The sequence below is a fragment of the Aptenodytes patagonicus genome, chromosome 9 (genome assembly GCF_965638725.1).
Source record: "Aptenodytes patagonicus chromosome 9, bAptPat1.pri.cur, whole genome shotgun sequence".
Lineage (NCBI taxonomy): Eukaryota > Metazoa > Chordata > Aves > Sphenisciformes > Spheniscidae > Aptenodytes > Aptenodytes patagonicus.
The window spans coordinates 15,642,033-15,661,223 of NC_134957.1; the positions used below are offsets into that span (position 1 = coordinate 15,642,033).

Genomic DNA, 19,191 nt, shown 5'->3' on the forward strand with positions numbered 1-19,191 from the left:
CCGGCTCCCCTCGGGCGCTGCTCCCAAGAGACGGCTTCAGCGGGCAGAGGCCCCGGCCGCCGCCCCCCCCCCGCCTTCTCCCGGGGGGGGGGGGAACGGCCTGCCAGCCACCGCCCCGCCGGACCTCGGGCAAGGCCCCAACCAAGACCTGCGCCTGCGGGTGCGTGGCCGGAGGGGTGCCCCGCACCCGCCGGGAAGGCTGGCGAGGGAGCGGCGGGGCGAGGGCCCGGCCGCCACCCCGCTGCCCGAGTCAAAGCCCGGCCCCTCTGCTGGCAGAGCTTCCGTCTCGCTTAGGGCGCATGCGCAGCGCTCGCCCTTGAGGCCCGGTAGAGAGGGCGGCCCGGTAGAGAGGGCCGCCCGTTTCCCGGCAGAGGAACGCCGCCTTGGGGGCCTGGCGGGCGGCGCGCATGCGCGGAGCGGCGCGGGCTGCCCGGTTCCGGCGGGGGCGGAGCGGCGGCGAGGCCAGGCCAGGCCAGGCCAGGCTCCGGTGGCGGCGGCCGCGCCATGAGTGCCCGGTAGAGTGTGGCGGGGGCGGAGGGTCGAGCCGCAATGAACCTGCGCGGCTTGTTCCAGGATTTCAACCCCAGGTGAGAGCGGCCTGGCGCTTAACGGGCGGCCTCGGGCCGCGCCGTCTCGTCAGGGCCCATTCGGCGGGCCGCTGCCGGTCTGCGCGGCGGCGGAACGGCGCCTGGCCCGGTCCCGGCGGCTCTCTGCCACGGCGCAGCGCCGCTGTTGGGCGGAGGCTCCGCTCCCCCGCGCCGGTAGCGGGACGCGTCCGGAAGCGGCGGGGCCCGAGCTGCCGCCGGGACGAGGCGGCGCGGGGCGCGGGAGGAAGTACCGCCGGGCCCTGCGCGCGGCGGAGCCGGCGGGGCCGGGGGTCTGGGCGCGGCCGCGCAGCGCGGCGGGCCGTCTGGGGCGGCAACCGGCTTCGGCAGCGTTAGCCGGGGAGCGGCGCCGGCCCGGCCTGGGGCGGCGTTGGTGTGTGATCCCTGAGCGTGTCAGCGGAGCTCAGCTGCAGGTGGCTCTTCCACGGCGGGTGGAAGCGCTCCGGTACGGGCGGCCCGGGGGGGGCGTTTCGAACACGCTGTTCCTGGCCGGTTTCCTTCCCAAGGCCCGTGGGTGTCGGTACGTGCTCCCCTCGGCTGGCTCTTGATCAGGGTGGCTGTAAGCGCGGGCATCCGTCTGCTGGCCTCCAGGCCAAATTGCAATCATCTTTTTTGTTTTATTATGTAACTTTCTCAAATTACTCCAAATCTCATTCTGGTTTTTGAATTTTTCGACTTGATGCTTTGGGGTATAAAGCTTTATACTGGAAAGCAAGGTTGCCCTGTGCTCTGACAGCGGCATTTAGCGATTGGTAAAGGCTCATTTTTTGCAGGTGTGAAGGCATCGCACTTAACGACCCTAGTCTAGACGTGGAGAACTGCTGATGGTGATTCTTTACTCTGGGCTCTTTTAAAATTAACAGTAGTCACTACAACTTGGGCTTCTGCTGTCTTGTCAAGCAAGTACGGATACACATAATTTTTAAAGAAGCTGAGAGAATGAGGTGAATTTTACTGGTCTTGCTCTTACCAGGTATTTTACGACCACAGAATAAAGGCCTGTAAGTAACTTGTGCAGCGCGGCACAAGTGATGCAAAATACTGAGTGTCCTGGAAAAATCTTGCTTGTGAAAGAGGCCTTACATGATTGCAATTACAAAAAGCTGTGTTCAGTCAGTTGTTTAGACAAACAGAAGGGTAACCAATGCTTCAGGAAATGCATTGTTGCAGAGAGGTTGAAATAAACAATTTAAATACGTGTGGTTGGAAGTAATGGAAAAGTGGGAACAGATGTTGCGGAAGCTTATGAAGTTTTGTTATTGCTAAGCAATGCTTGCAGCTTATTTGGTTGCCATCTAAATGATGAATGAGCAAGCTGAATGTTGCACTTGTATAGATAACTTAATCTTGACTGTTTTGATGTTTACTGGAACACTCAGGAAGCACTGGTATTTTACCACATGGCATTTTACTTCTGTGTTTATTGAGGAGCCGGGGAAAGTACAAATTACACAAATACTGAATGTTGGAAAAGTATGAATAGCCTAGGAAGCTGAGGGATCTCTTCATTGTTGTGAAGAGTGACTGTTGTTTTATATCATCCTACCCTGAGGTTTCATCACGCATGTGAGGAGATGCTGACACAAAAAACCTGCTTTTTCTTATTAAGGGGCAGCTAAGACACTTGTTCTGAATAGAGACAAAGCAGCTTGATATCTAAACGAGGCCATGCTGCTCTAATGAATGTTTTATTATTTGACGAGAGTGAAAGTGGGTAGTTGGAGTTGTGCTATTGGAGTAAGGGGTAGTATTCCTGACTATTGCTGCTTTACTCTATAGCAAGTATTTACTCTGTTCCTTAGGTTATCCATGTTTTAAAATACATATAATTACTTCACTGAAGTGGTGTTGAAGCCTAATTACGTGTTTTATAAAGCAGTCTGTGATCCTCTGGTGAATGGGTGGGTGACTTTTTCCCTTCCTGTAGTGTGAGGAAATCGTGTACTATGTAATTATTTTGTCTGGTTTTTGGTGGTAGAAGCAATTGCTGTGCCACTGCTCTCAAGTATTTGGGATACATTTATTCATTCTTAGGTTGAGTAGTTTAGAAAAATATATCAACATAACTATTTTAAACTTGTAATCACCATCCTCGGTATTCCAGTTAGAAACTTCACTCTATAATCAGTAACTTTGTTAAAAGTTTAATGTTTTTTGTTTTTTTCCTATAACGTTGCTTTTTTTAACTGAATGTAAAAATTAAAAAAAAAAAAATCATCTCTGGAGTCTGCCTTATTACAATATGTAATAGTTTTTAATCTTTAGTTTTTGACGTTCAAAATTACGTTACATAATTTATATAATTTTATCCACATTATTTTTAACTATCTCATTTGATTTGTATGGAAGAACACATTCTCTAAAAACATGTACAACTGGTATATTTCTGAGCCTCTAATAATACACCTCCTGACTGGATCCTTGTGGGAGGGAACTATTTATAGATGTCCATTCATTAAGTTTGTCATGCAAGAATGCTTTTGATGTGTTCCCTTGAAGCAATGGTTTTATAAGTGAAAGAGATGACATATGCTACATTTATGATGAAATATTTGACTCTTCAGAACTGATTTGATTCTTTGCAAAGAATTTTGACACACGTTTTCTGTTAGGAAGTGTCCTGATTAAATTTCAGCTATGGCTGTTTTTCTTGTTCTCCACAAAGTTCATGTTAAGTTGCCCGCCTAAATTTCTGACTCTGGCTTTTTTGTTTGTTTAATAGCAAATTTCTTATTTATGCCTGCCTGCTGCTTTTTTCTGTGTTGCTCTCTCTCCGTCTGGATGACAAAATTCAATGGAGTTACTGGGCTGTATTTGCTCCAATATGGCTATGGAAGTTAATGGTGATTGTTGGTGCCTCAGTGGGAACAGGAGTATGGGCCCGAAACCCACAGTATCGGTAAGTTGAGGATGTTTATTTTGCAAAACAGAGGGAACATAATGTGTTTTCCATACTGAATCAAATTCATAAATATTTTTTTAACAACATAAGATATAGCATCCAGAAGGTTTGTTTTCAACATATTTAAAATAATTATCATAACCGATAGTGTACGCAAACAGCTTTATGTGGCTATGGATGTCTTAATCCCAGTTGCAATAGTTTATCACGGGCTTCAACAATATTGTCTTTGGGAAGCTAAAACTTCTCATGGAGTGACTTTTTGCGCTTTTCTGTTAGAACGTTGGGAATTCTTTGCTTTAGTATAACCCATATAGAAATATGTATCTTCATATGTCCTAGGAATACACTATATTTAATTGGATTATTTTCTAAATCAGTTTCCTGAAATGTACAGATGTAAAAATCCCACTGCCCCCTTTGAGTAAAATACTTTAAATGTGCAGCTTTATGGGCAAGAAATCCTGTTGCGTCATCGGCAGAGTAGTTTAATAGTGGCTATTTGGGCATAATGCATACGTTTATTAAAAACACGTTAATATCTGAAACTTAACAATTGTAAACGAAACGTCTTGGGATGTTTGCAGGATAGTGTGCTTTCTTATTGACAAGTGAACTGAATGCTTCCTTATCCTCTGTTTAGAGCAGAAGGAGAAACCTGTGTGGAGTTCAAAGCTATGTTAATCGCAGTGGGCATCCACCTGCTGCTGCTGATGTTTGAAGTTCTCGTGTGTGACAGGATCGAAAGAGGAACCCATTTCTGGCTTCTGGTCTTCATGCCATTATTCTTTGTATCGCCAGTGTCAGTTGCAGCTTGTGTGTGGGGATTCCGACATGACAGGTCTCTGGAGGTAATGCTTTATTTGTTATGTGTAAAATTTGTGGCAATGCAAGACTCTATATCAATTCGGTTACAGTTCATCTCTCAGTAAAGCGTGATATGGATGACTGCATCAGTTGACTTAATTGTTTGCACTGACCTGCTAGAGTGAAAAATCAGGATCGGGAATAATACAATTTTTTCTAATCTTTTCCTGTTTTTTTTCAACTACCAAATTGCAGCGTGTTTTAAACCTGCTTTTTTATTATTGTGTGTTAAAAGAACTCACCACAAACTCTGCAATATGGACTAATACTAGGCACTTAAATGGAAATTACTGAAGAAAATTCCACTGATAGTAAGCACTGTCCCTACGCAGAATGGAACTTCCAGAGCCCTAGATAATCAGGGTTCAAAATTTCTTACTATCCCTGTAAGCACTGTGTGCTTAATCTTAATTTGGGAACGCGGATGGTAAGCATAAGACATAGGTTTTTATTTTCTGCCTCTATCTTCTTTCCTCTCTCACTCACTCCTTTTGGTATTGGAAGAACTTCACAAGGATTCTCAAGATCTTCCCACGGTTGTGGCATTTTGCAATAAATTTAGAATTCTTATTGATTTTTTTTTTTTAAGGATCTTTTTTTGGCTATATCCTCAAACTACCCCATGACAATTAAAAATCTGATTTTTAGATGAGGTGCAGTTTTTTCAGGTTTTTTCATTTCAAGGGAATATTTCTCTACTATTAGCATAAGCCGAGTTTATAACTAGAGAGGGAAACATTTTTGGTAAGTGATTGTTAGGATGGCTGGTAAACTGATACCTTAAATTGTTGATTTAAAAATATTGCAAATAGAATTTGCAGAGTTCTATTCACAGTTAACCATTCCTAAAAGTAAAACTGTAGAAGTACTTGCCTTCTACTGGATGATGCTTGATCACCCATTGATTTACAGATGACTGCACAGCTGCTAAGTACTGGCAGAAAAAAATGGAATCCACTCACCCCTAAAAGGCAACAGCTGTGTCAAAGAAAAGTTATGCAGTTGAACTGTCAACTCATTTTCTTAATGATTTTGTCATCCTCACTTAGTGCTGTTGTACTTTCTTTTTACTCTGCGAAGATTTCATTATTTCCCTTTCATTTGCTAGAAACGTAAGAGGGGCCTGTCTTTAATCCAGGATATTAATTTTTTGGCATGAGTAATCGAAGTAGTTGTTAATCTACTATTTTTGTAATTATTTAATCTGACAATATCTTGTCTGCTTGTTCCTATCCTGAAACTGATTAGGTGATCAGTAAGTACATAGTGGGGTTTTGTCTATATATCATGGTGGGCTCAGAAAAAGCTTTCTTTTATGTGTTACGCTATTTTTACAGTCAATAAAGCACCATTTATTTAAGGCATATTGAATTCATTAAATTGTGAGCCTAGCCACTCCAAATATACATTCACTTGCCATATATAGCTCAAATCTTAACTTGATTCTAAAAATTATTTATAGCAATTGATCCTCCGATTTTATTTTTCTCTCTTTGCTCTTGCAGTTTTCAGGTTGCTTGCTTGGGTGTGGGGGTCTTTTGGTGGTTTATTCTTTTGAGAAAGCCAGTGGTACAAAATTATTTCAAATTTAGTTTTCCAGTCTTTTTAAAGTAACCTGTACTTGAACAGCAAAGACTTCAGTGCCGTCTCTGAAGTAGGCAAGTGCCTGCTGCCTGTTGGATTTTTGACTCCCTGTACTGTGAATTTCAAAGGCATTTATCCAGGAGATCATAGCAGACAATCATGTTTGTTAGTGAAAAGTAGCATGTAGTGTCTGCCTTCTGAAAAATACTACATTTCAAAGATGCCTTACACCCCTACATGTTTTTTTTTTAAATGGAAAATGTTTCCATCTTACACTCAGGAGCTTCAGTTAGTCTTTTCAGATAATAATTCTCTGTTTGATCTTTGAAATTCCTACCTGTGTAGGGTTGCCCATAAGCTTTAGAAACAGAATCTTGCCAAGTCTGATGGTGTTTCATTGTTTTACTTTGTTCGAGCTAGACACAAACTTGATTTTCTTTTTTTTAAGTATAATTTAGGGTTAGTTCTCATAGTGGCAAGTGGGACACGCAAAAAGCTCTCATTAACACTTTTAATGAGAAGTATTGCTTTTCTGTATTGTCTTTAGTGTCATTCAAAATCTCTCAATTACACAGTAAATGATTGAACTTGCATGTCATCCTCCACTATTCTGTTTATTTCTTTTTTCCCCCAGATAGAGCTGAGACTTTTAAACTGGACTATTGGTAGTTAAACCCTTGTAACTTTCATCTTTACATTACTGCAACTACTAAATGATATCTTTAAAGATAAATTTTGCTCATTTTAAACTGAAGGACTTTTTACTACTTGTTGATTTAATTCTAGCAGTATTTCTTATCTGAAGAAAACTGTTGAAGTTGTTTTCCGATGCTTTGCTTTTCTCAGTCTGATTAGTTTGGCTTTTCTTATTTCTCTAATCACTCTAATAAGTGTTGCAGGTAGTGCTTTTATTTTATTTTTTTAAATACCAGGAAGGTCTTTCCTCAGGAGACAGCTGCCTCTACAGTTACTTTATTGGGATCACAGTCTCCCAAATTTAGGGATGCTTAGTAATATCTAATGTATATGCAAATGATGTTCCATATTGCAGTGATAAGCATGGAGTCAGAAAACTCCTGTGACAGATTCTTTGGAAATCTTGGAAGTAGCTTTATCATGCTAAGAGTTAACTAATGTGTTTTCTTTTTCTAGCTGGAAATCTTGTGTTCAGTCAATATTCTACAGTTCATATTTATTGCACTCAGACTAGATGAGATCATCAGATGGCCGTGGCTTGTATGTAACAAGTGTTTTCTTCTTATCCTTGTTTAAATGTTGAATTTCATAAAGATATTTACTATAGGGAACAGTTAATGTATAATCAGAATCCATGATCAAAATTTTGCTCGCTTAGCAATCCTTCACTGAAGGTCTGGCATTTCATTCAGTGGTCATGGGAAGCAGCAGCTGTTCTTTGGGCATTTCATCCTTCAGGGGAGAGGGACATGCCATCAACTGCAATTAATCTCTGATCAGTTGTTGAAAGAGAAATCCTAACCAAAAGTTTCCAGTGGGAACACTAAACTACCCATGAAAATGATTGGTGAGTTAGGGAATGTGTTGGTAAATATGGTGTGGTAAATAACTAGCTTTATTTGTTGTGTTACCATGCATGTAAATCTACTTATTGTGCAAGTGGTCACTGTCAAAACTGCTGAGATCTCCTGTCCCGAGTGCCTTTAGAATACAAAAGCGCTCTGTCTGTTTCTGGGTGTTGTGGTTTAACCCCAGCCAGCAACTAAGCACCACCCAGCCGCTCGCTCACTCCCCCCCCCCGGTGGGATTGGGGGGAGAGAATCGGAAGAGCAAAAGTGAGAAAACTCGTGGGTTGAGATAAAGACAGTTTAATAGGGAAAGCAAAAGCCGCACATGCAAGCAAAGCACAAGGAATTCATTCACTCCTTCCCATGGGCAGGCAGGTGTTCAGCCATCTCCAGGAAAGCAGGGCTCCGTCATGCGTAACAGTGACTTGGGAAGACAAACACCATCACTCTGAACGTCCCCCCTTCCTTCTTCTTCCCCCAGCTTTATATGCCTAGCATGATGTCATATGGTGTGGAATATCCCTTGGGTCAGTTGGGGTCAGCTGTCCCGGCTGAGTGCCCTCCCAACTTCTTGTGCACCCCCAGCCTGCTCGCTGGTGGGGTGGGGTGAGAGGCAGAAAAGCCCTTGACTCTGTGTCAGCACTGCTCAGCAACAACGGAAACATCCCTGTGTTATCAGCACTGTTCCCAGCACAAATCCAAAACACAGCCCCATGCTAGCTACTGTGAAGAAAATTAACTCTATCCCAGCCAAAACCAGCACATTCTCCACCCTTTATTCCATATCATTTATGTCATGCTCAGGTCCCACACTATCCAATACATCCTCATTAACCACCACCCTCCTTCCCATCCTTTGATACAACAGACAGATATCATTCCCTTAGTCTGTGGACCACCTTGGTAAAATGTCTGTAAAATGTCCACAAAATGTCCACTGAGTTCATTTAGTCCATGACTTTGGGCTCCATCTGTTATGGTGGTCACGCAGGACAGGAGAGGTGGTGTGTTGTGTGGAGTTACTGGGCGCCAAAGCCAACTCGGGTCGGGTCACTGCTGCACTTGCACTGCTTCTTGTAAGGCTTGTCCTCCACTGGTTCAGGTGGTTCCTGTAACATCCAACTCAAATCATGGGTTACAACAATGTAAAGGTATATCCATTACAGTCTCCGCCCCTGGTCCCTTTGGGCCAGGTTATGGGGTTTAACATTGCAATGAACTCCTCCCCTTGCTCCTAGCCTGGCTAGCAACAAGGGGTTCCTGCTACAGTAATTCCCATAATGTGCAACTCAAATCAAAAACAATTTAAAGGTATTTCTGTTGTAATTTCTACCCCTGGTCCCTTTGGGTCAGGTCATAGGGTTTAACAGTTTTTGTAAACTATCATAAAACTGATGATCTGGCATGATTATGACTGTCCTTTCTATTTTCCAAAAAACTAGGAAAAGGTTCTAATTTAGAAACTATTTCGAGTAAGGTGTCCAGTGTAGAAAATACTTGCTCAGATCTATTTCAAATACTGTTTGAGCCCGCATAAAATCACAGAAGACTTATTAAAGTTGAACTACATTGACTTAACTTTAAACTGTTTCAGCTTGATGGGGTTTACAGAGCTAACTGAGGAATCCCAAAGAGCTGATACGGCTCATAACAGTGCATGTGATTGTGAAGCTTTTCTGTTAGAGATTATATTAGTTAAAGAGCATTACACTTAAATTTCTTTTTCTTGTCTAGACTTAATATGTAGACTCGCTTTATTTAAAAAACCCACACCTGAAACAAATCAAACTGATAAAAATGTATCACTGTTGTCGGGGGGGAAAGCAGTTAATTTATTTTTCTTTCAGGTTGTTTGTGTTCCACTGTGGATCTTGATGTCCTTTCTGTGTCTAGTAGTGCTCTATTACATTGTATGGTCTGTTCTATTCTTGCGCTCTATGGATGTGATTGCTGAGCAAAGGAGGACGCACATAACAATGGCTGTCAGCTGGATGACCATTGTAGTTCCACTGCTCACATTTGAGGTAGGAAAAAGCATAGCGAGTTTTATATATCTTGTTCTTTTTTTAGTGAGTGATGAATGTTGCTGTGTCTCTTTTTGAACTTACTAAAATGAAAGTACTGCTTTTTGTTTCAGAATAAAATATTAACAGCAAATATGAAAGAAAACCAAGAATTCTATGTTTCTTTAAAGTTTTTTTGAGTAAAATATGCATCACATTGGAACTGTAACTACATGTTTCTGTGGAGGCCGTTTTTCTTCACGGATGTGTGAAGTTAAAGATCTGAGATCAGCATATGTTTTAAGAAGCTTGGAAGTGGGTATTGCAATTAAACTGACATTGTATTTTTTTTTTGCCATTTAGATCTTACTAGTACACAGACTGGATGGGCATAATTCTTTTTCTTTTATACCCATATTTGTTCCTCTCTGGCTTTCACTGATAACTTTAATGGCAACAACATTTGGACAAAAAGGAGGAAATCACTGTAAGTATTTAAAAAATCATAGAAACAGCTTGAAATGCAAGGCTTAAATGTATTTCATTAAGTTTTGTATTTTCAAAACAGGCTTTTTTGTGTTTATTTTCTCATGAAAGAATTCAGATGTGTCTGTTATTGTTTTCAGGCGATTTTAGTAAGTTTTCAGTGTTTATAGTGTCTCTTGCTTTTTTTTTTTTCCTGTAAGAGCATGGCTGCTGCTTGGACTCAACTTGAAATCTCAATGGGATTTTAATTGTAACTTAGCCTTTTATCCTTCCTTATTTCCATGGGTTTCATTCTCACAGGACGTGACTGGATCTTTCTGCTCTGCGTTCTGAAAATCGTGTAGCACCTACCATTTTTAATTAGCATTTGTCCTAGTAGCCTGAACTAGTATTCTCTTTCCTCTTTGGCCAAGTAGTGCTCTGTGCTGCTTAGTTTTAACTTCAGTTGCCTGAGTGGCCAGTGTAGATTTACTAGGCTTTTATCCCCACCACAACTAGCACTGCTGAAAGGAGCATCTGCACTTTCAGCCATGTAATGTTACTGAACCAGTGCAGGTAAGTAGCTCTTCCCATCCATGTTGCAGTTCATCTTCCTTTTTCACAAGGCAATAAAATTTGTTAGGATTTTTCAGAGTGGAAGGGAACCAGCTGTGATGTTTGTTATATAAATTCACTTCATTTTTGGTCCGATTGTGAAATATATTGAGACTTTCTTTCTTCAGTCATGACTAAGCTTACCTCCATACATTTAGTTTACTTTTATATTGTTATTGTATGGAAAATTGTTACTGGTGGTTTTTTTTAAAATGCATGCCCTCGATAATTTATGGCCAGATTAGTCTTTTGGAAAGCCACATGCCTGTTTTTTCTTCTGTAGGGTTAATAAATATTTATGTAACTTTTTAAAAAAAGACTATTCATCTGAAGTGAGCCTCAGAAGACTTGCATGAAAATCCACTGTTAAAGTGCTAAGTGGAATACACCAGTTGGCCATGAAGTAGAATCTGTGCAAAAAGATGGGTTGTATGGGATCTTCCCTGGCAAATGCTTAATACCTTGCTTTCGTTCAGTGGAAAGACTTAATGTGGGCAGGCTGTTCCTTTTAACACTGACCTTTGGTATTGGTTAATAGGGGAGTACCATCTGCTGAATTACAAGTGCTGCTTACTTAAATGCTCTCTTTCAAAGTCTTTGCATATAGCAAAATACATGACAAACACAGAATGTGTACTGTTTTCTAATCTAGTGCAGGTAATACCAAGGATGAGATACTCCTGGCATCACATCATATTTGGCTAACAACAAAAGTATTTGGGGAATACTGAATAGATACATTTACTAATCTGTGTCTGCCTATGCCATCACATTCCCTCTGGTATTGTAACCTATATGTATCAAACAAAAGTTGGCATGAATGTCTTCCCATGTGACACTGATTGCTTTGATTGAGATGCAGAGTCTTTTGTGTTCTTTGTGTACTGATGTGACCTGACACTGCTTAACATGTGAAATGAAATGGATTCTTGCTGTGGTAGTATAGCTGTAATTTGTACGTATGGATATACACACACAGACATGTATGTACAGACATGCAGAGGCATGCAAATGCATGTATATATTCTGTATGTATATCTGTGTGTATATAATCTGAACTGTAATGTTATTATATGATAGGTGTAAGTAACACACTGAGAAGCAGCACTAACAAATTTTGATTGTTTGCATATGAACAATATAAGAGAACTTAAATGAGATTGCATAGTCTGCTTACTTAATTACATTTTCGTTCTGCTCTGCAGTAATGGGAAATGATTTTTTTTTTTAGGGTGGTTTGGAATTCGCAAAGACTTTTGCCAGTTCCTGCTTGAAATTTTCCCATTCTTACGAGAATATGGAAATATTTCATATGATCTTCATCATGAAGATAATGAGGAAACAGAAGAAACACCACTGCCCGAGCCACCAAAAATTGCACCAATGTTTCGAAAAAAGACTGGCGTGGTCATTACACAGAGTCCTGGAAAATACGTGATTCCACCTCCCAAATTAAACATTGATATGCCAGATTAAGATCACAGTAGCATATTAAACCTGAACTGGGAATCAGAAGATAAATGTATTTCATCTCATGCCTTGTCCCAATTACTTTAAAATAGGTATTGCTGAATCAGTGGCTTGGATTACACAAATCAGATCTTGAAGATAATCTGAGAGCTTTTCCAGAGATACGTGGTGGTGTAACTTGTGAACCTTCCTAACGGGTTGGTTGCACACTTGCCTGTATAGTATTTATATGAACATTTTAGCAGTGTAATATATTGTTTAAAAGTCTTGTCATGTACAGTGTAAGTATTATCTAAAAGTATTTTTTTAAAAACCCTGTATGAAATGCCTATGCTATTCCAGGTGTCTTTTAGGTCCTAAATATACACTTGATTTCCATGTCTGTTTTAAATGCTTTGGGGATGTCTTAGTATAGTACCTCTTTACTTCTTTTTCTGTTCAGCCACAATCATTGTCTTAACCACAGAGGCACAGGAGTGTTGCACTTCTCAGGCAAGACTGGAAAGCTTTTTTGGGGGGAAGTAGAATGTATAGCAACTTACATGATGTTTTGAGTTAGCTATGTAAATTTTCATGTAAGTATTTCAACTTTTGCACTAGCTTGGGAGTTAAGTGTTGCTTTTGTTGCTTTTCTAGTTTCATGTGTTAATTCTTCTTTGAGCAGCATGTACACCATTCTTCCATTAGACCGGCTGTTTAATAAGCTGTTCCCTCTTGCTGTGCATGCAGTCTATGCCAGAAACATTAGTTGTAGGTTTTACAGCTGTCAGTTAGCTGGTATAAATATCATAGCTTGGTCTTCATTACCAACTTTGTGTTGGTGTAAATGATTAAACTTTTCAAGATAGGAACTCATCAGTGTTGGTATAGCATTTTCTTGTTTGAAGAAAGACCTCCTTCGACAGATTGTCTTGGACTTCAGGAGCTTTAGAGAAATTTACTCTTTGAAACGTATACTCCAGTATAGGTTTAGTTAACAACAGATGTTGGATACTGCCACATCCTTGCAGCTGCTCTTCATGCTTAGGTGAATTCACAGTTTAGGTAGCTTAAATACCGTGGATCATGTTTCCTTCGTGTTAGCACGGCAATGAGACAAGCAAAGAGTGTACGGACGTTTCTGCATGTGTGAAAGGTGCACACCTGAAAAACTTCACAGATGTGGTGCTTTCATTCCTAGTGCTGCAGACCTCTCTCTTCTTCCCTGTGGACCAGCTACTGGCTGAAACCCAACACAGCACTGTCCTATCACTACACTTAAAATGTCAGTGCAGTTTTATTTACTTTTTGGCTCGAGTAAAAAAAAAAAAAATCTGTAAATGAAAAGCAACACTTGCCACTGCTGTTTCATGTCACTAGGAAAGGGATGCTGCTCTGTGATGTCACAGCAGCGCAGCATGGGTGTTTGAGCATTTTCACCTGGGATTCTCAGTCAGTTGGTCACTTCCTTTCAGCTGGCTGTCTGACAGGACAGCCTAACTGCTAGGGATCAGCTGAAAAATTTACTCAAACTGAGAAAAAAGAATTGAAAATGGAGCTTTCCTCATCGGAAACTTCATGTGATTCTGTTCTGGCCAAGGGAGTTGATTCTTCAGGCTCGACTTCTCTCTGTCCAGCATGTGACAGAAGAGCAGCTAGTGATGCTGCCTTTGGACCTCCAATAGAAGGAAAGGTCTTTACAAACTTCAACTAAGCAACCCTGGTCAAAAAGAGAGCATCTGAATTCATCTGAGGAGAGCTCGAGCAAAGGCGATGCCTCTACATGCCTCAGCTTTTTGAAGAAGCTTTGGGACACTGTTGAAAGCGATCGGTTTGAGTCCATTTGGTGGGGTGACAATGAAAGTGTGTAGTGATTCATGAAGAATTGTTCGAAGAGGAAGTACTAGCAAGGAGAGGACGTCTGAGAATTTTTGAAAGTGAGAGCATGAAAAACTTCATTCATCACCTCCATCTGTACGGATTCACCAGAAAGCTGTGGGATTTTCCAAAATCGGGCTCACGCAATGACTTGCTAGCAGAAGAAACAGCTAGGGAGGTATGTTGGGTCCTCTACATGCAAACTAACTCTCAGAATATTCTAGTGGGACGGATTTCTGTTCCAATTAAATAAGCCTTTACTACATAGGAGATGAGGATGGTAGTAAATGTTCTGATTGTCATTTTGTTTCTCGGCTCATGTTCAGGAGTTTTTGAGGTAGCATTTCTGAGTAGTAGAAATGCTGATAAAATATGCAAAAATACACATTGGTTATTTCCAACTACTTTGAACACATAAAATGAAAAGATATTCTCATCGTATTGGGATTTTTTTTTTTTTTCGTGTTTGCTATGTGTCTTGCTGTACCAGATCTGCAGTTTTCTTGTGGCATTTGCTGGAGGCCGAGAAGGTACATGGCAGCATCATATAGTTACGTACTTGTCCATTCCACGCCAAAGTTGCTGAAAAGTAATGGTATTTGGGTTTCTAAATCAGTTGGTATGCTTTTGAAAATCCTGCGCTTCTCTGCTACCAAGTGGTAAAACCACAACACTGGTTACTATTAACAGGACTGTATCGCACCATTTTATTCAGCCTAAACTTCAGGTTTAGAACGCCCCCGATAGTCCTTTTTAATATCCACATTTCTCTTTTGCAATTAAAATTCTTAGTTCTTGTATCTTTGTGGTTTCCAGTCTCAAGGTGGTGGCAACTCTTTTCCTTTGCATTTTTTAGTTTCACCACTTCTACAACCCAAATTTTCGAAGACATTTTCCGCATCTGCTAATGAAGTATAAGCAAAGGTTTGGTCCAAAAAATCGAACACCAGCAGGATTTTCACCGGACACGGATTGGCATGCACGCCGCCAGAAAAGAAAACCAGATGTTGAGCTTGCGTGGGAAACCACTTCCGAGGAGGAGAGCGGTCTGTTCACAGCAGGTCCAAGGGAGAACATGCACACCTCTGCAGCCAGGAAGACCGCACCTGCCAAGCGACGTGCCAAGGCAGCTACCCGAGTCAGACGCGCCTCTACATCTGCACGCACCGCTGCTCTGACAAATTCAGACCCTGCGGCAGCAGTAGGCGGGGAGAAGCCCAGTCCTCTGGCTCCCTCCCTTTTGCTGCAGCACAGCAGCCCCGGCCCGGCTGGCGTCCGGGGTGCTGCTTCTGGACACGCCGTGCCGGCTGTGCCCCACAGTCACTTTCCGCCAGGGCTGGCACCTCCCACCTCTCCAGCTGTGCTGGCAGCAGCTGCTGCTCTGTCTATGCCAAGGCCACCGCAGGGCCAAACTCCACTGTACCGCCACTGCCCGACTTGCACTTGTGGTCCAAACAGCAGACCTGCAGGCAATGGCCTTGGACCCCAACCCAGGGCACGCTAGGTACCTTCCACAGTTCTTTTAGAAGCTGCATAGTCCAAGGGAATAGTCTCCTAAGTGTTCCAATAAACTACCTGAATACAAAGCCTTTGCCAGTTGTCCTGTCCTCTCTTTATAGCCATGCCTGTGCCTGGCCTTGGGCTTTGCTCCAGAAAGTCAAAAGGATTTCCATTGTAATGCAGGGTGTGAATTTTGAAAAACTCTGGAAGTGCCAAAATTAGTGACTTCTATTTGTTACTCTTCACATTTGTCTTTAATTCAATATTAGATTTTCAAAGCTTACTAATATTTTTCATCTTAAATGACAGAAAAATATTATAATACTCACTTAATTTTGTACAAGCACCTTCTTTCCGATAAAGGCCTTTCAACACAGGCTGTTGCCTCACAGAGCTGTATACTGTAGACTGCTCCCCCCATCATATGCACGTCTAGTATACCTAACCTGTGAATGAGGAAAATCTGGTCCTTTCTGGAAGTTTTACATTTGCAGCACATAACACACACCATGCACAGAAACTTTGTCCAGCAAATCTCTGCCTCTGTTTGAGAAGCCCCTAGGACTGGCCTTATCTCAGATGCTTGCTTTCTCAATGATCCCACAAATGTAAGGTTAGGAGTGGGCTGTGAGACGGATGTCATATTAATGATGGCAGCCTGCTTTCAAACACCATTCTGAAGGGTCCTACAAACTCTCTCTTCCTCATATCATCAGGGGTTGCAGGCATCATAATATGGTTGTATTTACTCACGTTTTAAACTGGCACACAATACCTCAACCATGTCTTTAAAAAAAAAAAAATCACATATATAGGCAAAATCTAGTAAACCATTAATAATTTCCAGTAATGGTCATAAAAATTGTATCTTGTTTTGCCTCAAAAGAGCAGTTCTTCAATTGTATTTGCTATTTCAAACAATTAGTTTTGGAAGGGAGTCCTAAACAACTCACTGATACTCAAGATGCTGACTTGTGAATTACAAGTTTGCATTTAGGCACGAAAAATAACAGTAAGGGCCAACACCTACGCTTCTGAAGGGATCAATTCTTCAGGGATGTCCACCTGCCACACACCTTTTGCCCCTCTGGCAGGAATCGGTTCCAGGAGCCATCTTGGATTTGAAACAACAGTCAAGTATTTCTGTTCTAGATTACTGAGGACAGCTTTGTTTTCCAGCTCCAGAATCTTTTCAGGAGGCAAGTTTTCTGGATATAGTGATGTCTCTCCAATGTCAATTAATCCTATATTATAAAATTAAAATATAAAATTAGTTGGTTATTTGATCTCCTAGAGAAAAGTTTTCCAAAAGTAAGCCTCCCAGAGGACGTACAAAACAGCTGATTTGTCACCAGAAGTACACAGTATGAAGCACGCACCCCTCAAACCAGTGTCATTCACTGCAGAAGATGGCCTATGTGACTGAACTTAGGTCAGTGAAGAACAGGTGAAGCATGCAGTTACAACATTCACAACTCTGATCTGGAATTCTGTTAAAAAAAGCCTGCATCTAAGGAGATACAGCTGCTACCAAAACTCCTGAGCTACATTTGGCCTTGAAACAGCTTCACTAAAAATAAAACACACTCTGCTCCTACCAGGACACTATTCTATTAACATTTTAAAATCATTAAACTATATGGAAATTCCTGCTCTCTGGAACCCTTTTAATGTCACGAAAGGGAATTTCTATATTGCTTAATGATTAAAAACATTAAAATAAAGATCAAAGAAGCTTTGATACCTACTCTACAATTTAGTGTGCAATTTATGTCAAGGTTACAAATCTGTATATTATGTAGTACCTAAAAATTTTCAGCACTGTAGAACTACAAGTTTTTCAGTGTATGTGATAGAAGTAATTTGTTGTGCAGGAATAGCTAAAAATATTCAAATGAGAATGCAAGATAGATGGTGTAACAAAAGACACAAGAGTGCAAAAATGAGTGCTGGATAAAAACTTTGTAAGTATACAGTGCAGCAACATACGTTGTATTTCAGCACAATATAAGCAAAGAAACACCACTGCATCCTAACTTTGTGTTACAGAAACAAACTTCTACACTGCCCAAATAACAAGAGCGATGGAGCATTTGTAGAATTGAAATAGGATTTATGTAATACTCTTAACGTGATATGCAAAGCACTGCAATGTCATGACTTCACTTGACTACGAGTACTATAAAATGGTTTCAGCAAGTTCCTAAGCTCAAAATGCAAAAAACATGTGGAATTGACATTTATTATCATGCAACAAAATAATAAAGCAACCCACTTTATACTATCTTACTGTGTGACAAGTTAGCACAAATCAATTTTATTTCTTGTACAGACTTTAGAGTTGTAGCCTTAAGTTTTTAGTAGAGTGAGTGTATTTTAAAAACTGAGGCCTGACTAAAATTCTTTATCCTAAAGGTCAAAGATACTTTACATTTCCAACACAATGAAAAAGAATAAATTTTATTTACAACTTCCCTGGTGGACCTCAGCTTACAGTGATAAGGAATCAAAATGGCCCCCCAGTCACAACTCAGGCACCACTCCTTCAAAGTAAGTGTTAAAGCAATGTTATAATGAGCGTAACTGTATAAAGCAGATGTGTATTGGACTGAAGCAAGTTAATGGATTGAAAGCTTGCTTGGAAAATATAATCCAAGGTTGCTTACCTGCAATAACTCCTCTGCCAAATTTTTCCCCTTTATCCAACAAATCTTGCACTTGTTTTGGTGTCATACCAAACCTATTCAAAAGAATTGCTCTCCATGTTTCATCTTCCCAGTCCTTAACAGCTATATGAATAGCAATGGTGCAGTTCTTGTAGTCTGCTAGCAAAGGACGCCAGCGAGTCTCTACTGTTTTGACTTTGTTTAAAACTAATCCTGCATAGGGTTGTCGGAAGGAAAGGCAACCAAATTTCATTTTCCTTGTCCCAGAACCCGTTTATTTCCTATAAACAAACAGACACCCCGAGATTAGTCTTTACAAACGTGCCTGTGACCACGACAAACTAATAGATCTGCCTGGGCAGCTGCCCTGACGATCAGGACGCTGCGCTAAAGCGAGCTGCGCGCTGCCCCCCGGGGGGGCGGATGGTCCATGCCGCGGGGCCCCTGTTTGCAAAGGCCGCCCGCCCGCCGCGCTCCGGGCCCAGGCCGCCCTGGGCTGGCGCTGCCCGAACAGCCACCTCAGCGCCGCCAGAAACCACCCCGGCCTCGGGGGGACCGCTGACCGGCGGGCTGGTACCCCGCGACCGGCCGCACTGCCTCCGCGGGCGGGAGTTAACGGGGCACCACGGCGCCGCCCGCCCCGGCCCGGCCCCGTAGGCCGCGCTCGGGAGCCGGGTGCTCCCGAGGCCGGAAGAGGTTTAAAAGCCCGCTCCTCAGCGGGTAGCCGGGGGCCGGCCCCGGAGGGACGCAATCCTTCGCGGCCGCCGCTGCCAGCGGCAGGGCCCGCGTCCCGCTTCCTCCCACGGCGAGCGCTCCGCCGCCTTACAGGCACGGAGGCCCCGCGGCCGCCTCCTACCTGGCGCCGCCAGCTCCGCGCCCTTCCCTGCGCTCGCCCGGGGCCGGCGGGCCGCGCTGCCGCCCCGCTCCGTGCCGCGGGGGGAAGGTGGGTGCGGGCCGCGCTGCCGCCCCGCTCCGTGCCGCGGGGGGAAGGTGGGTGACGGGGCGGGACGGCGGGCGGCCCTGCTGCGGCTTGTGGGCGGGTTCCCGCCTTGCGCCTCCTCCGCAGCGTGTGCCCTTCGCTCGGGCCCCTCCGCGCGCGGCGCCGTTCGGGGG

General features: G+C 42.7%; 2 protein-coding genes and 1 long non-coding RNA gene across 5 annotated transcripts in view; 2 read left to right on the forward strand and 1 right to left on the reverse strand.

Annotated features, from left to right (window-relative positions):
- Window positions 1-480: 480 nt before the first annotated feature.
- On the forward strand, window positions 481-12,324 carry TMEM185A (transmembrane protein 185A). The gene is made up of 7 exons (XM_076347225.1): window positions 481-587; window positions 3,328-3,504; window positions 4,151-4,358; window positions 7,111-7,194; window positions 9,350-9,526; window positions 9,869-9,992; window positions 11,817-12,324. The coding sequence occupies exons 1-7, from the start codon at window positions 550-552 to the stop codon at window positions 12,059-12,061; spliced, it is 1,053 nt and encodes a 350-aa protein (XP_076203340.1). The 5' UTR covers window positions 481-549; the 3' UTR covers window positions 12,062-12,324.
- LOC143164532 (protein EOLA1-like) lies at window positions 7,787-19,034 on the reverse strand. Of its 3 annotated transcripts, none has more exons than XM_076347227.1 (5): window positions 18,935-19,034; window positions 18,079-18,359; window positions 16,443-16,656; window positions 15,742-15,858; window positions 7,787-8,611 (listed from the first exon to the last, which is right to left on the reverse strand). In XM_076347227.1, exons 2-5 carry the CDS (start codon window positions 18,329-18,331, stop codon window positions 8,446-8,448), a joined length of 750 nt encoding a protein of 249 aa, XP_076203342.1. In that variant the 5' UTR covers window positions 18,332-18,359; window positions 18,935-19,034; the 3' UTR covers window positions 7,787-8,445. The 3 variants fall into 3 exon arrangements, with proteins under 3 accessions (XP_076203342.1, XP_076203343.1, XP_076203344.1); XM_076347228.1 differs by having other exon boundaries at window positions 7,787-8,624; XM_076347229.1 differs by lacking the exon at window positions 7,787-8,611 and adding an exon at window positions 10,022-14,494 and having other exon boundaries at window positions 18,935-19,032.
- The window catches only part of LOC143164533 (uncharacterized), a 29,018-nt gene continuing 28,854 nt past the window's right edge, over window positions 19,028-19,191 (forward strand). The window contains exon 1 of the long non-coding RNA XR_012996090.1: window positions 19,028-19,068. This is a non-coding gene — a long non-coding RNA (uncharacterized LOC143164533). The remainder of the gene's footprint in view (window positions 19,069-19,191) is intronic.

Bases quoted from the DNA above. Each gene is read 5' to 3' on its own strand.
- TMEM185A (XM_076347225.1), top strand. From the start codon at position 550: ATGAACCTGCGCGGCTTGTTCCAGGATTTCAACCCCAG. The intron at 4,359-7,110 runs GTAATGCTTTAT...TTCTTTTTCTAG, and splicing joins GACATGACAGGTCTCTGGAG to CTGGAAATCTTGTGTTCAGT. The intron at 9,993-11,816 runs GTAAGTATTTAA...TTTTTTTTTTAG, and splicing joins ACAAAAAGGAGGAAATCACT to GGTGGTTTGGAATTCGCAAA.
- LOC143164532 (XM_076347227.1), bottom strand. From the start codon at position 18,331: ATGAAATTTGGTTGCCTTTCCTTCCGACAACCCTATGCAGGATTAGTT. The intron at 16,657-18,078 runs GTAAGCAACCTT...TTTATAATATAG, and splicing joins TGGCAGAGGAGTTATTGCAG to GATTAATTGACATTGGAGAG. The intron at 8,612-15,741 runs GTGAGTATTATA...TGGATGTTACAG, and splicing joins AGGTGCTTGTACAAAATTAA to GAACCACCTGAACCAGTGGA.